The sequence below is a fragment of the Eriocheir sinensis genome, chromosome 22 (assembly GCF_024679095.1).
Source record: "Eriocheir sinensis breed Jianghai 21 chromosome 22, ASM2467909v1, whole genome shotgun sequence".
NCBI classification, from domain to species: Eukaryota; Metazoa; Arthropoda; class Malacostraca; order Decapoda; family Varunidae; genus Eriocheir; species Eriocheir sinensis.
Window position 1 is genome coordinate 1,041,674 of NC_066530.1, and position 16,478 is coordinate 1,058,151.

General features: G+C 43.0%; 2 protein-coding genes across 3 annotated transcripts in view; both read right to left on the bottom strand.

The window, feature by feature from the left end:
* LOC127001892 (dehydrogenase/reductase SDR family member 11-like) lies at positions 1-14,997 on the bottom strand. 2 transcript variants are annotated; one of them, XM_050867125.1, is made up of 7 exons: positions 14,873-14,997; positions 8,859-9,016; positions 8,490-8,658; positions 7,103-7,232; positions 5,123-5,246; positions 4,610-4,771; positions 1-222 (listed from the first exon to the last, which is right to left on the bottom strand). In XM_050867125.1, exons 2-7 carry the CDS (start codon positions 8,988-8,990, stop codon positions 181-183), a joined length of 759 nt encoding a protein of 252 aa, XP_050723082.1. In that variant the 5' UTR covers positions 8,991-9,016; positions 14,873-14,997; the 3' UTR covers positions 1-180. The 2 variants fall into 2 exon arrangements, with proteins under 2 accessions (XP_050723082.1, XP_050723081.1); XM_050867124.1 differs by lacking the exon at positions 14,873-14,997 and adding an exon at positions 9,232-9,593.
* LOC127002278 (uncharacterized) overlaps positions 14,563-16,478 on the bottom strand; it is a 26,370-nt gene continuing 24,454 nt past the window's right edge. The window contains exons 15-17 of the mRNA XM_050868090.1: positions 15,510-15,548; positions 15,250-15,379; positions 14,563-15,034 (exon numbers count right to left, since the gene is read on the bottom strand). Of these exons, the coding sequence (XP_050724047.1) occupies positions 14,807-15,034; positions 15,250-15,379; positions 15,510-15,548 (397 nt within the window). The 3' untranslated portion in view covers positions 14,563-14,806. The remainder of the gene's footprint in view (positions 15,035-15,249; positions 15,380-15,509; positions 15,549-16,478) is intronic.

A 16,478-nucleotide genomic window follows, 5' to 3' on the forward strand; every position in this document is an offset into this window, starting at 1 on the left:
TTAAGGAAATCTGCCTTTATTTGATTAAACAATGGCAAACTAAGGACACGAATGTATTTAGTTAGTCACACAATTGCTATGTCATTTCTCGATCGATATGAATGCTGGACAAAGTTGAGTAATTGGAGAGAGAGAGAGAGAGAGAGAGAGAGAGAGAGAGAGAGAGAGAGAGAGAGAGATTCAAAGGACTTGTAGTGTGGGACGCATCACCACATCATGGATCTGTGGAATAAGAAATATTTCCACATTAATACAGAGAAACGGGGGTGGGGGGTATGTTCAGTGTTGTTCACCCTGCTCTATCCCTCTGCATATAGGTCTCATTCCCATGTGAGAGACTGTACCAAAGAGATGTTCACCAGATCACCAACTCTTCCCTTGTATGAACCACAAAGTCATCCTCGTTGCCTCATAGTTGAGAGAGAGAGAGAGAGAGAGAGAGAGAGAGAGAGAAAGAGAGAGAGAGAGAGATTCTAAAGTTCATGAAGGTACTTTTTTTTTTTAAACCAAGGGAGGCAGTTCAAGGGCAAAAACAAAACAAAAAGCAACAACAACAAAAAACCGCCTGGTGCTGCTCCGAGAAAAGAAAAAAAAAAAAACGAGAGGCCGGAAGAGAGGTCAAATTCGGGTTAAGAGGTGTCTTGATACTCTCCTCTTGAAACGGTTCAAGTCGTAGGCAGGGGGAAATTTAGACAAAGGAAGGCTGTTCCAGAGTTTACCAGCGGAAGGGATGAAAGAATGAAGATACTGGTTAACTCTTGCATAAGGGATTTGAATAGTATAGGGGTGAGCAAGGGCAAAAATCGAGTGCAGCGGGGAAAGCGTAGAAACCCCAAAAATAATATTAATTCTACGCATATGATTTTTTTCTTAAATCATTAAAATATCTTCTGGTAACAATGCTGTCACCGATGAAAGTAATAATAACAATTTGGCTGGAGTAGGTAGGAAGACACCTACCGAACGGGCGCAAGCCACTCCCGGTGAGGTATATATGGGAGGTGAGAAGGGAGTTGAAGCCCTCCAAAGACCCTTCCCATGTCCTCACTAACCGTTTCCCTATTGTCTCACCAACACCGGAGGGTAGTTCAGCATGCTCTCTAAAGACAGATCCTCTCTTTATCCACACCACACTACATTCACACAACATATACACCTTTTCCCAAAATTCAAATTTCAAAATGGCGCACCTACATCCAGCCTCGGAGTCCCCGCCTGGGGGGTGGACCACAAATTCCCCCAGGGAGGACTCCCCTTCTGGCTGCCGACCCGAGAGGTGTCTTGATAACTCCTCGAACCTCTTTCTTCTCAATTTCTGCAACATTCGCGGTCTTCGCTCTAATTTTCATTCTGTGGAACATCATCTCTCCTCCTCTAAACCTCACCTTCTCTTCCTTACCGAAACACAGGTTTCTGAGGCTACTGACAGCAGTCTCTACTCTGTTTCCTCCTACTATCTCTATCCTAAATTTCAATCCAAAGCTGGATGTTGCGCCTACGTGCGCAACGACATCACTTGCTCTCGTGCCCACAACTTAACTCTTCTGAATTATCTACCATCTGGCTAAGACTTCATTGTCATTCTATTACTAAATACATCTGTGCTGTTTATCTCTCACCTAACTCTACCAACTATGTAAAATTCTTTGACTATTTGAATTCTAAAGTGGAGCACATCTTGACCCACTCTCCCTTCGCTGAAATCTCCATCCTAGGAGATTTCAATGTTCACCATCAGCTTTGACTTTCATCCTCTTTCACTGACCATCCTGGTGAACAAGCCTACAACTTTGCTATCTTCAACGACCTAGAGCAGTTGGTCCAACACCCTACACGTATTCCCGACCGTCTTGAAGACCGGCCCAACATTCTAGACCTCTTCCTTACCTCAAACCCTTCTGCTTATTCTGTCAAACTGTTCTCTCCGTTGGGCTCCTCCGATCACAATCTTATTTCTGCATCCTGTCCTATCGCTTCTGTACACCCTCTGGACCCACCGATGAGGCTATGCTTCTGGCATTTTGCTTCAGCTCGGTGGGACGACCTGAGGATGTACTTTTCCGATTTCCCGTGGAATGATTATTGCTTCCAGGATAGAGACCCCTCTGTGTGTGCTCAGCGCATCACAGAGGTGATTGTCTCTGGAATGGAGGCATACATTCCTCGTTCTTTCTCTACTCCTCACGCTAAAAAGCCTTGGTTTAATCACGCTTGTTCTCGTGCTGTCAATGATAGAGAGGCAGCTCACAAAAGGTACCAGAGCCTTCAAACTATTGCTAATTATGAACTTTACATTTTTGCCCGAAATCGTGCCAAATTTATTCTCCGACAAACCAAAAATTCTTTCATTAATAGAAAATGCCAAAACCTTGTTTTCTCGAACTCTTCCCGTGACTTCTGGCATCTAGCCAAAAACATCTCCTCCAACTTCACTTCTTCATCTTTCCCTCCACTCCTCAGTCCTGACGGCAACACTGCCGTCTCATCTATCTCTAAGGCTGAACTCTTCTCTCAAACTTTTTCAAAAAACTCCACTCTGGACGATTCTGGGCATATTCCTCCTACTCATCCCCCCTCTGACTCCTTTATGCCTCTTATAAAGATTCTTCAAAATGATGTTTTCTATGCCCTCTCTGGCCTCAATCCTCAGAAGGCTTATGGACCTGATGGAGTGCCTCCTATTGTCCTTAAAAACTGTGCCTCCGTGCTGTCACCCTGCCTGGTCAAACTCTTTCGCCTCTGCCTGTCAACATCTACCTTTCCTTCTTGCTGGAAGTATGCCTTCATACAGCCTGTGCCTAAGAAGGGTGACCGCTCCAATCCCTCAAACTACCGTCCTATAGCTTTACTTTCTTGTCTATCTAAAGCTTTTGAATCAATCCTTAACCGGAAGATTCAAAAGCACCTTTCCACTTCTGACCTTCTATCTGATCGCCAGTATGGGTTCCGCAAGGGGCGTTCTACTGGTGATCTCCTAGCCTTCTTAACTGACTCTTGGTCATCCTCTCTTAGCCGTTTTGGTGAAACCTTTGCTGTTGCGCTGGACATATCAAAAGCTTTTGATAGGGTCTGGCACAAATCTTTGCTTTCCAAACTACCCTCCTACGGTTTCTATCCTTCTCTCTGTACCTTTATCTCCAGTTTCCTTTCTGACCGTTCTATTTCTGCTGTGGTAGACGGTCACTGTTCTTCCCCTAAATCTATTAACAGTGGTGTCCCACAGGGTTCTGTCCTATCTCCCACTCTCTTTCTGTTGTTCATTGATGATCTTCTTTCCAACGAACTGTCCTATCCATTCCTACGCCGATGATTCCACTCTGCATTACTCAACTTCTTTTAATAGAAGACCCACCCTACAGGAACTTAACGACTCAAGGCTGGAGACTGCAGAACGCTTAGCCTCAGACCTTACTATTATTTCTGATTGGGGCAAGAGGAACCTGGTGTCCTTCAACGCCTCAAAAACACAGTTTCTCCACCTATCCACTCGACACAATCTTCCAAACAACTATCCCCTATTCTTTGACAACACCCAGCTATCACCTTCCTCAACACTAAACATCCTCGGTCTATCCTTAACTCAAAATCTCAACTGGAAACTTCATATCTCATCTCTTACTAAATCAGCTTCCTCGAGGCTGGGCGTTCTGTACCGTCTCCGCCAGTTCTTCTCCCCCGCACAGTTGCTGTCCATATACAGGGGCCTTGTCCTCCCTCCTATGGAGTATGCATCTCATGTGTGGGGGGCTCCACTCACACAGCTCTTCTGGACAGAGTGGAGGCTAAGGCTCTTCGTCTCATCAGCTCTCCTCCTCATACTGATAGTCTTCTACCTCTTAAATTCCGCCGCAATGTTGCCTCTCTTTCTATCTTCTATCGATATTTCCACGCTGACTGCTCTTCTGAACTTGCTAACTGCATGCCTCCCCCCCTCCCGCAGCCCCGCTGCACACGACTTTCTACTCATGCTCATCCCTATACTGTCCAAACCCCTTATGCAAGAGTTAACCAGCATCTTGACTCTTTCATCCCTCACGCTGGTAAACTCTGGAACAATCTTCCTTCATCTGTATTTCCTCCTGCCTACGACTTGAACTCTTTCAAGAGGAGGGTATCAGGACATCTCTCCTCCCGTATTTGACCTTGCTTTTGGACACCTCTTTTGTTTCTTTTTTAGGAGCAGCGAGTAGCGGTCTTTTTTTATTGTTGTTTTCTTTTTTTGTGTGCCCTTGAGCTGCCTCCTTTGTTGTAAAAAAAAAAAAATAATAATCCAAGAAAAAGTAACAATCAACAAACTTAACCAAATATCATAACCTCACACACGTAGCAACTTGACCCTTCGTAAATGGTAGCCTAGCCCTCTAATGCTGAACTAAAATGTTCATAATGCGTCCGTTGAGCCGTTGGCTTCCGCGGGTCCTTTCCTCCCCTATGCTCTGCCGCACAGTCCCAACACCTAACTCTTCGTCTCATGTTAGCTATAGGTAACATATGAGGGGAAAAAATAGGTGTTGGGGCTGTGTGGTAGAGCAGAGGGAAGGAAAGGACCCGCGGAAGCCAACGCCTCAATGGACTCTTTTAAATGGTTTGACTAAAACAGTAAACTAACCTGAACATGGGGAGGGGCAGAGAGCAAATGGACAAGAGTGGCAGTGATGTCCTCTGCACTCAAGCATCCATACTCCTTGTAGTACTTCTTAACTGCACTTGCATCCTCTACCAAGTGGCAATTCACAGCAAATTCAGTCTCCACCACACCAGGACTAATGGCCTACATTGAGGAGAAAAGACATCGGCATTTTATTCTTCAACTATAATGTATTATTGCTCATAAGGATATGTATGGGACATAGTCACTGGTTGAAGTTGTAAATAAATTGTAAATGAAGTTTCATTGTCATTTCACTCTCAAATTTAAGGATCTGTTAAGCTAAACTCATGATAAAGCTGCATGGGCCACTGCAAGTGAAAATAGATACATATAAGCCATTTAAAGTGAAACATGTGGACTTCAACTGAGGCAAAAAAATAAATATAGAAGCTACTTTAGGTTTTGAAGTTGGTAATTAACATCTCATGGTATTGATGCCAGTAGGACAGAACACAAATCAGTCTTCCTTACGGATATCCTGATATTGGACTCAGATTCCCTCAGCTCCTGCCGCAGCCCTTCAGTAAGTGCTCTCACCGCGAACTTGGTGGCGGCGTAGAAGCGGATATTGGGGAAGATCTTATGACCGGCCACGCTGGTTGAATGTAAGGAGTGAATAAGATGAATCTGGAAAATAGCCACTCTCTTCTGTATTCATCTATTGCTAAGAGCTTTGACAAAATGGGAGTTTAGTTGAAAACTATACACAGCCAATTACAAAAAGGTACAATCATAGGAACATAGTTATAGTCAGTTCACCCAAGTCTGAAGTGAGCATTATCGCGAAACGGCAACCTGCAGCCACACGGCGTGTCCGATTTCGTGGATACTGAATGCTACCGTAGTCTACGCATAGTAAACAGTCGTCAGTGTCAATAATATGCAGGCAGCAATGACAAATACCGTTAATTATAGTCAATTATGAGTTAAAAATATTAGCAATGTCAAAAATAGCTGTTTTGTTAATTTGCAAGATCGCCGATTATGATTATTAAACAGCCTTGAAGCTGTCCACCATCGAGAAAATTAACAGGCTTTATATTAATAAAAAAGCTATTTGCGACATTGCTAATATTTTTTTAACTTAAAATCGATAATAATTGACGGTATTTGTTATTGCTGCCTGCATATTATTGACACTGACGACTGTTTACTATGCGTAAATTAGCATACAGTATCCACGAAATCGGACACGCCGTGTGGCTGCAGGTTGCTGTTGCGCGATAATGCTCACTTCAGATTCGGGTGAACCTACTATAGTACATTTCATTGGCAAATCCACAAACAATATTCATCTCTTTAACCTAAGCTGCATGATTTTGGTGGATACTGGGAAAAGTTAATCTCCTTGGTAGATTCTGGGAAATCAGTCATTTATTAAGGGCATACGCTGGGAGGCGCATAACCAAGCACACCCTACAATGTTCTGGGATTCCTTCGGACAAGCTTCCATGCAGGTTCCTTTCTCATCCTAAGTACCTCATGACAGGATCTATCGACTTGCTCAAGCCACGAATTCTATGGGTGTCCCCTTGGCTTCTTTCATTCGGGATTGTCTCTTTCAGAAACAGTACGGTGAACAGGGTCATACTCTGGGTATCGTACCACAATACTACTACATGCCCGTATAGACGGAGATTGCCTGCACGTACTATGCATGTAATAGACAACGAATCAGTCTCACGGGTAAATCGAAGGTTTGACATCGTCATTGCAGCGATATCCCGTGATTCTGCGTTGTCACTTATTACTAAAGCCATTAATCTGCCTTTTCAAGTCACTGTTCATTGTCCATGTCTCACAGCCATAGAATAAGACAGGAAACACAAGCAATTTGAAGATCTGGTTCTTAGTCTTTCTGTACATGTATCGACAACGCCATATAGTCGTGCTAAGGTAGTGCATAACAAACCAATCAACCGTAAGACTTCTTAACAACACTCGCCGTTGTTCTGCACTACGCTACCAAGCCAAGTAAAATTTTCCAAGATATCAATGTCCTCGCCACACGCATGAACAGACTGTACTCTTGCAACTAGTAACCCTGCAAACACCTGTACCTCGGTCTTTGCTCAGAACCTTTTGTTCATAGGGCTTCGCCTTCTCGTGTAGTGGCGCGATTGATTATAGCCATCACCAGAACCTCCAGCGACTCTGCTAGGATTATTGCATTTTCGGCAAAAACAAGGTCACTGACCCTGGTATTGCCAACTGATTCTCCGCAATGACTTAGATCTACAACTCTGCCTAATACCCAGTCCATGCAAGTGTTGAAAAGTGATTGGGGAAGGACACAGTCCTGCTGCCCAGAAGAACCGCCGTCATAGAATTGGCGAGGCGAAGCGCCCACAGGTATGCCCCTATTAATTGATGATTGATGCTAGTGTTACATCATATTAGGGGATGATAGGAAAGCTACATCTTATTGGTAGATGCTAGGACTATACATGCCTGCTGATGTGGATGATGTGTCCATCGTCAACGCCGCGTTCTCGCATGGAAGCAATACTCTCGCGCGTACATAAGCACAGAGCCACAACGTTGAGATCCATCATCTCGCGCCACTCCTTGGGGCTGCCCTCTGTAAAGCCGCAGAAGAGCAAGGGCGTGAGAAACACGGGGAATGAGGATACGTTAGGGCTAAAGGTACTACAGGTTTCAGAGGTCGTGTTATATCGTTTTTTTCGGGAGTAACTATTTTTTAACAAAGCGTCGGATAAGGATAATAATTTGGTAAAGTAAGTTTCAGACTCTCCCCTATTTTCGTCATTGTGATTTATTAACCATATGTGGAGAATGGAATCATGGTAAGCTAGCAAGCATTGCGCCAGTGGCCAGCGAGTAATCAGGCGCACGATCCATTCACTCATGGCAGCACCGATCTCAGCGCCCTGACACATCTGGGTTTTTTTCTATTATTGTTTTATTTTCTCATTTCCATTTTCAGAACAAGTACGAGAACCTTGATTAAGCCCTCCAGTCACTGAATCAGCCTGCCAGCCCGCCTGTCGAGACCCCCAACACCTCCGCTGCTGTGTTCACAGCTAGAGACCTCAGGCCCTCGGGCAGTGATGCTGGACACAGTATATGTTGGTCCCCCAGTGCATGTACACAACACCATCTCCACAGGAACGTTTGCTAGCTTCGCGTCAGGAAGCATTTCACTGCCGGGTTTTATTATTACGTGTCTCTTATAAGTGCCGTAATTATCTATCTTGTTAATAAATCAAAATCGCGAAAGTAGGGCAAAGTCTGAAACGTGCTCTGCTGAGTCATTATCCTTATCTGACGCTTTGTTGAAAGTTAATACCGAAAAACGATATAACACGGCCACTAAAACCCACACAACAATTTAACCAATACAGAGAAAGCGAAACAAGGTTGAACGGCTTGGCCTAACGAGCATGAGAGGCTGGACCTAAGTGAGTAGCACTTCAGAGAAGGCATATACTGGGCAAAAAGGTAAAGTTTGGGGCATGCATTATCTACCCATTGCATAAGTGCAGTCCGTCACCTCAGCTCTTGAGCTTTCGGTTTACAACCCATTACCTCGGGACACAGGGCATGTATGATACTAGCTTTCCATTCATCCACCATCCATTTATTCACCAGTCCGAAATAATGAACAGTTAAGTGGACTAAGCACAGACTGCCCTGGCCAGATTAGACTCCGGACCTGCAGATTCTTAGCTATAGCAATAAAGGAATAAATAAAGGAAAGGATGGAAATAAACAATACTAGGAAGTGTTTGGGGGTCTGACTTAGATGGTGCCGGACTGCCTACAAGCAAGTGCAAGGGTGTTGGGAAAAGCAAGAAACTGCTTAATGCTGCCTCACCCAGCAGGGACTTGTTGTGGGTGAATCCTGCATTGTTGATACACACGTCCACGCCTCCGAGGTCCTTCTTGATCTTGGCGAACATGGCCAGCACCTCCTCGTCCTTGGTGATGTCACACTTAACGGGGATAAACGTACCTCGTTGACCTTTGAGTTCGTCAGCCAAGGCCTGGGGGAAAAGGTGGAATTTGTTTCTATTGTCTAGAGTGGTTTAATTTTACCGATGCGAAGTTATCTCATTCTGCCGTTTAGCTTCATCTGCTTTTGAAAGGTTTTGGTTGGTGGTTACTGAGCTGGTGTGGGCGGGGCTTATTTGCCAAGTTAATTTGAACCAAGAAGACTCGTACCTGCTTGCGCTGGTCAGCTCACCTGTAGTTTGTCAATGCTACGAGCTGCTCCCACCACCTTCATGCCCTCAGCCACCAGCCTCCTGGCCACGCTGGCACCGATCCCCATGCTGGCACCAGTCACCAGGGCCACACGACCTGACCACCGCTCCATCCTGACGGGGATCTCAAGTAGCAGAGCTGGGAGGAAAGGAACGGAGAAGTGATGGCAGTGTAGAAGCGATGGTAAATAATGGCAAAAACAAATAAAGCAAACAATAAGACAAATTAATTAACAAATAGATAATAAAGCAGGGTGTGTGTGTGTGTGTGTGTGTGTGTGTGTGTGTGTATTTGACCATCGAGGTGTGTATACATAGATCATAATTTAAGTGATGGTAAGGGTTGTTACTCACGTAGTAGTATGAAGTCTGGAGAGACAGTCGGCCGCAAACCGTCCCCTATACCTCTAATATTAACCGAGATAGCGACGATAGTGCTGTATGGTGCTGTCGCTGGGGGCGAGGGACATGGATAACGATGCGTTCTCGCGATTGGCTGTTCCACGCTGCTGGTTCAAGAGCACTAGAGGGGGGTTCGCTGTGTAATGATAGGTGCTTGAGATCCTTGTGTCTCGTGGCATTAAGGTTAGGTTGACTGACTTGTCCGGCAGGTATAGCTCTTTACACGACAGCTGGCAGTCTCAGTCTCAGTCTCTCTCTCTCTCTCTCTCTCTCTCTCTCTCTCTCTCTCTCTCTCTCTCTCTCTCTCTCTCTCTCTCTCTCTCTCTCTCTCTCTCTCTCTCTCTCTCTCTCTCTCTCTCTCTCTCTCTCTCTCTCTCTCTCTCTCTCTCTCTCTCTCTCTCTCTCTCTCTCTCTCTCTCTCTCTCTCTCTCTCACACACACACTCACACCACACACACACACTCACACTTTTTTTTTCAGCAAATCAATAAAACTAAAAGTAAAAGTTGCTGAAAATTCTATGACAAAAATTAATAAAGAAAAAAATTAAGTATAAAGCATGAAAACTAACGATTGAGTAGCAGTTTAAGAAGAAGAATTTCCATTTGAGAAAAGCAGCATTTTCTGGCAGTGACGTGAGACCAGGCAAAAGACCCCGACTGCATGCTCCAATTCCTTGCGAAGTTTGGCATTTCTGATCTTCCTCTTGTAGGGAGTGTCCATTTTAGCTTCTTTGAATGCTAAATACTTCTCCATTGACCTTGTTTATTGTATTCCAAGGCGATCTGTCACATTACTTTCTATGTAGCCCACGTTGTAGTTGACGACCTCTGTGGCAGTGGCGAAATCAAGGATGGGGTACTGCGGAGCTTTGGGCATATTTTCCAAAATCTAAAGTGTAAATGTTCATTTCGGTTCTGAGTTATTTCACGGAGGCATTTCTTCACCATTTCATTTGTAGTTAGTCTGTCATAAACACATTTTTCACTAAATCCGCTCCAGTCTGTAAGTCTGAACTTGATTCTACTCTTTCACATCCTTGTGTTTCTCTTTTTCTCTTCACATATGAGTGACCTCCTCTTCTGTGAACTTGTTTGAGCGTTTGGGGGGGGGGGGGGGCCAGCAACAGGTGGTGTGATGGTAGGTGGTGTGATGGTAGGTGGTAGGTGCCGAGTTTCCAATGATGCTTTTGCCGCCCGCTGGCACAGCTCACGGGGCAATGCTATGTGCTTTTTGGGGGGCTCGGTATGTTATACGAGTTTTCATGGAAGTATATATTACAATTACACTGAAGAACACCGCAGGAGTGCCTGAAACCCACACACACATGAGGTGACACGTGCGATACACCCACCACCGCGCCTTCCCAGGGTTCACTGACTGTAAATCGGTTCACCCAAGTCTGAAGTGAGCATTATCGTGCGATGGCAATCTGCTGTCACACGGCGTGTCCGATTACTTGGATACTGTATGCCAGCCTACGCGTAGTAAACAGTCGTCAGTGTCAATAATATCCAGGCAACAATAACAAATACCGTCAATTATAACCGATTGCGAGTTACAAAAAATCAGTAATATCGCAAATAGCTGTTTTGTTGATTTACAAGATGGCTGATTATGATTATTAAACAGCCGTGAAGCTGCCCACCACCGAGAAAATTAACAGGGTTATATTAATTAAACAGATATTTGGGTCGCTATTAATTGTTTTTAACTGTTGTGATACAGTGAATTTACCGTACCCAACGGTTATGTTTCTCGCAAGACACTTAAACCTCTCCAGGACAACTCCACAAAAAGACACACAAACCACTTACCACTAATACAGCAGGGGTGCCGGGCTTTCCCCTGCAAGCACCTCCCAGCGTTACAACGATAATCCTAACAGGCCTGATAGTAATACCTATTTGTAATCACTGTAGGAGGCACTTATCTTTCGAAGGTTTTCAAAAGAAGTGGTCTCTTGAAGTACGTCTTAGAGGAGTCCTCATAGCTGGGCGTTATCGCGATAAGTTATCGCGATACTTTATCGCTGATAACAAAATCGGATTATCGACCATCCGCTACTTATTTAAATATATATATCGGTATCTTCGTTACTTTTGTAACCAAACTAGCGATAATCGCTACTTTTTTTCCGCCTCTCAGAAAAAAACGTTGTCTCCCTACTGCGCATGCGTGGCCCGGTGTTGTATGAAAAAACTTCGGGGTATGAAATATCTTCGGTGATGAGATTTCATGCTTAGATCATGAAAATTAAAACACTAGGTTATTTTTTTTTATGCTACTCAAAAATCAATATATCATAGAGAAAAATCATTTAACTTTACCCCCAAAATGATTATTCACTGCCTCAAATTTGATATTCCATATTCGTTTGTGACCATGCCATGATACTGAAGGCACCCGGTGTTGTGTTATTTGGTGTCCCATCGTCAAAAGCTGGCGCTTTTGTTTACAAACACTGGTCTCTCGTGAACTGCGCATGCTCAGACCATTAAGTGTAGACCTGTTCAGTCTCACAATGCTTTTTTAACACATTAAGAGTTGCTGGAAAGCTGAATCAAACATACAGTACCACCATCCTCGCTGTTTCTAGAACGATGTACACTCTGTACATATAAATACAACTCGTACAGAGTGTTGTTCTAAAAACAGCGAGGATGGTGGTAGTGGTACTATATGTCTGATTCAGCCTTCCAGCAACTCTTAATTACGGTTTAAAAACTTTGTGAGACTGTACAGCTCTACGCTTGCTGGTCTGAGCATGCATCGTTCACGAGAGACCAGTGTTTGTAAACAATTTTTGACGGTGGGGACGTCAAATAACACAACACCCATTCAGGCATTTTTAGTATTACCGTCCATATGTACGTGTCAACGTGTGGTTTTAAGGTTTTGTAAGTTTCCTAAAATACAGATAATGAAAATTTGAATTCATCAGTGTTGTTCTATCTGAGATATCAATATAGTACCGTTTTCGCCTATCGGACTTATCGCTAGCTAGTATCGGAATTGTGGATTTATATCGGGTATCGGTTATCGGTTATCGCCTATATTTGTGTATCTAGTTAACGAATATCGGTTATCGCCGTTAAGGTTTTTCATTATCAGTTATCGGTTATCGGGAATAAGGTTTTCTGTTATCGTGCCCAGCTATGGGAGTCCTGTTGTCCTCGAGACTAAGTATAAATCAGCACTGCCGCGAGTTAATGTGGGGCGAAAGCGCTGAGGTGTTGATTGCTTGAGAGCTGTTGATGGAGTGCCAACCACGTGGGTCTGAAGGGGTATTTTGAATTTCCCTCGCCAGATGGCGTGGCTTTCGATCGATTAAATTATCCTTGCTCTTAAATAATTCCGCAAGGGCAATTATTTATTATTTCATGAAAGGAAACACTGAACTATTGTTATTCCTTTCATGGTAAATGTGTTAAGTCTTCAGGCAGTGAATACGGTGATACCGTCTCGGTCTGGGAGCCGATGAGCGAAGTATGTAAGTACCATCCAAGGCTTATTTGAGCTCAGACGATACTCTTAGTTGGCTTGAACTCTTGGCCCGAGACTAGTTCCATAAGGGAAATAGTTAACTTGTCTAATCCCCTGGTTAACTGACCTAATTCCTAACATAACTCAAAATCGACTATAATTATATTGACGGTATTTGTTATTGTTGCCTGCCTGTTATTGACACTGACGACTGTTTTCTATGCTTAGGTTAGCATACAGTATCCACGAAATTGGACACGCCGTGACAGCAGGTTGCCAGCGCACGATAATGGTCACTTAAGACTTGGGTGAACCGACTATAGTGACTACCCATCGATTTCTCCCTCCCGCTCCTCTTCCTCCGCTTGTTGCTAAATGCCCATTGAAAATAATCTGTAAAAAAAAAAAAAAAAAAAAAAAAAAAAAAAAAAAAACGGAAAAAAAACTGTACTTTGATAGATAAATGGGAGGTGTTTAGGAAGACATTTAAATGACCGAGTGTAAACACACCACGCCCCCTGCCCTTTAAACTTTAAAAAACGGGGGTATCGCGCTGAAACTTCATGAAAATGTTGCCGCGACCTACCTTCATTTTTTGATGTGTATAACTCACTCTCACATTTTGGTCAACTCGCTCAAAAATACACAGCATTTCTAGCAAAATTGTTATTATTGTTGTTGTTATTGTTATTATTATTATTATTATTATTATTAGTAGTAGTAGTAGTAGTAGTAGTAGTAGTAGTAGTAGTAGTAGTAGTAGAAGTAGAAGTAGTTTGTTATTTCTGTTGTGATACTTTTATCATGCATCGGGACAGCTAGCTGTGTTTGTGTCATTGTTTCATTACTCAGTGTTTCCCGGCTGTGTGGCGGGAAGCTTGACACAACTATAAGAAGTCTGAATAGTGTTTGTATTTTAGACCAGGCAGAGGCAGACTGAGTTGGTCTCACTCTCTATTGCCCCAGATCACTCAGAGTAGTTTGTTTAATGTGCTGTCTATAAAGCCGGTAGGCTTTCTTGAGAGGGCCTGGTGCATGGCCCCCTCCCTTTATAGTGGCGCAAGCGATTTATATTTTGAGTGGCTGCAGTGATGTATGACTTGCTCAGTTCATGGTACCCTCCGGTGCTCCTCTTGACCTAAGTCGCCAAAGTTAAGGTTGATTGAAAATCTAATCAGTGTGTGGGTTATCTTCCGCCACTCGGCAGTGTTTTGTTTTAAGAATAATAGCACCATAATTGTAGAATATCTTAATTTATTTGATTAAACAATTGCAAGTTTAATCATTTAATCACACAAATACTATGTCCTTTCTTCATCAATTCTAATACTGGACAAAGTTGATTAGTTGCACAAACATCCATTAACTAAATTTTTTTAGACCTATGCAACAATTTTGGCTGAGAGAGAGAGAGAGAGAGAGAGAGAGAGAGAGAGAGAGAGAGAGAGAGAGAGAGAGAGAGAGAGAGAGAGAGAGAGAGAGAGAGAGAGAGAGAGAGAGAGAGAGAGAGAGAGAGAGAGAGAGAGAGAGAGAGATTCAAATAACTTCTGTTATGGAACGCACCATCACATCATGAATCTGTGGAACAAAAATATTTCCACATTAATGCAGAGAAAGGGGAGGCATGCTCACCCTGCTCTATCCCTCTGTATTTAAATCTTATTCCCATGTGAGAGATTGTATCAAAGAGATGCTCACCAGGTCACCAACTCCCCTTGTATTAAGCACAAAGTCAGCATCTTTTCAGTCTTATAGTCCAGAGAGAGAGAGAGAGAGAGAGAGAGAGAGAGAGAGAGAGAGAGAGAGAGAGAGAGAGAGAGAGAGAGAGAGAGAGAGAGAGATTATGAAGGTAGTTTGGGTACTGTAGAAACCCCAAAATATTAATTCTACGCATATGATTTTTTTTCTTATGTCATTAAAAGATCTCCTGGTAACAGTGCTGTTACTGATGATAATAATAACAATCCAAGAAATAGCAAGTTAGCAAACTTAACCAAACATCCTCACTCAAGTAGCAACTTGACCCTCCGTAAATGGTAGGTTAGCCCTTCAATACTGATGTAATGTTCATAATGACGCGTTGAATAATAACTAACAGTAAACTAACCTGAACATGGGGAGGGGCAGAGAGCAAGTGGACAAGAGTGGCGGTGATGTCCTCTGGACTCAAGCACCCCAGCTCCTCGTAATACTTCTTAGCTGCACTTGCATCCTCTACCAAATGGCAATTCACAGCAAATTCAGTCTCCACCACACCAGGACTGATGGCCTACAGGAAGCAGGAAGGATATTAGGATTGTATTCTTTAACGATTAAATATTATGGTGAAAATAGACACAGATCAACTATTGAAAATGAAAATGCTGCTTTTGTTTTTGAAATTGGAAATAACTAACATCTCTTACCTGAGGAAAAAATGTTGAGTTGGATGTTAATCCTATAAGTATTAATGCCAGTAGGACAGAACATAACAATCTCCCTTACGGATATCCTGATGTTGGAGTTAGATTCCCTCAGCTCCTGTCGCAGTCCCTCAGTGAGTGCTCTCACGGCGAACTTGGTGGCGGAGTAGAAGCGGAGCTCTTTTTGGGGGGGTACCTCATAACTGGCCAAGCTGGTTGGGTGTATGGGATGAATAAGATGAATCTTTGGAAAATGTCTACTCTATTTTGAGTTTATCTATTGCTTAGCATTTTGACGTAAAGGGTGTTCAGTTGAAAACTATACACAGCCAATAGACGCACCTAACATCACCATAGCCGATCCAGGATTCAGGACATTTCCTAAGTAAAAGAAGGTAATGTAATAATTGTATTTCGAAAAGAATCCTTATAACCAAAAACTAACTAAAATTATGAGTATTCTTTTTTTCTTGAACACAACATTGAATAAACAACAGAACAATAACATGAAAATACGTATAGCCACCGTTGCCAGATTGTCATACTCAGAGCATAGTATTTACCGGTTTCTGACGCCTAACTATTGCCATAAACATCAGGATCTAACTCTTTTAACGATAACTATAAATGAGTTTCGTTATTTGGAGCCCAGAAGACACTTTTGGGGCAGGAAGTCGGGAAATATAAGCAGTTGAGTACGACAATCTGGCAACTGTCTGTGGCCCGAGGCAGCAGCGCCCGCCATTTTGCGGGTATCAGATACCATAAATAGCATAGTTTTACTGCGCAAAGCAGGTGATGTCGCTTATTGTGACTTCGTGAGCTTTCATATTTATCTATTTGTGTATATTTCATGGTGGCAAAACTTAAATTACTAGTTTCATTTTTACTAGTGACACGAATTTGTGACTGTTTATCACAATAGAATTTCACTCTAATAAGTGAATCAGACACCACAGAAATGTTGCCAGTGTATTTATGAATGAATACAAAGATAAGCACATATTTGATATAACTTTAGGATGTCTCGTGGATCATTAATAAATAAAAACAAAATATCCGGATAAGCTACTCTTTTGCAGATTTACCTTCAATGACCCCCCAAAAACAGTCCCTCCGCCAAGTTTGTACCCCACATTTGATGATGTTTGGTGCGCCTATTACAAAAAGGTACAATTATAGGAGCATTAAGGAGAAAGGACTTCCCATCAATCGTCTCCCCCTTTCCCAATTAGTATGTCATTGGGCACCTCATCTCTTTAACTTGAGGTGGATGATTTTGATAGATACGGGAAAAGGTTAAATTTTATT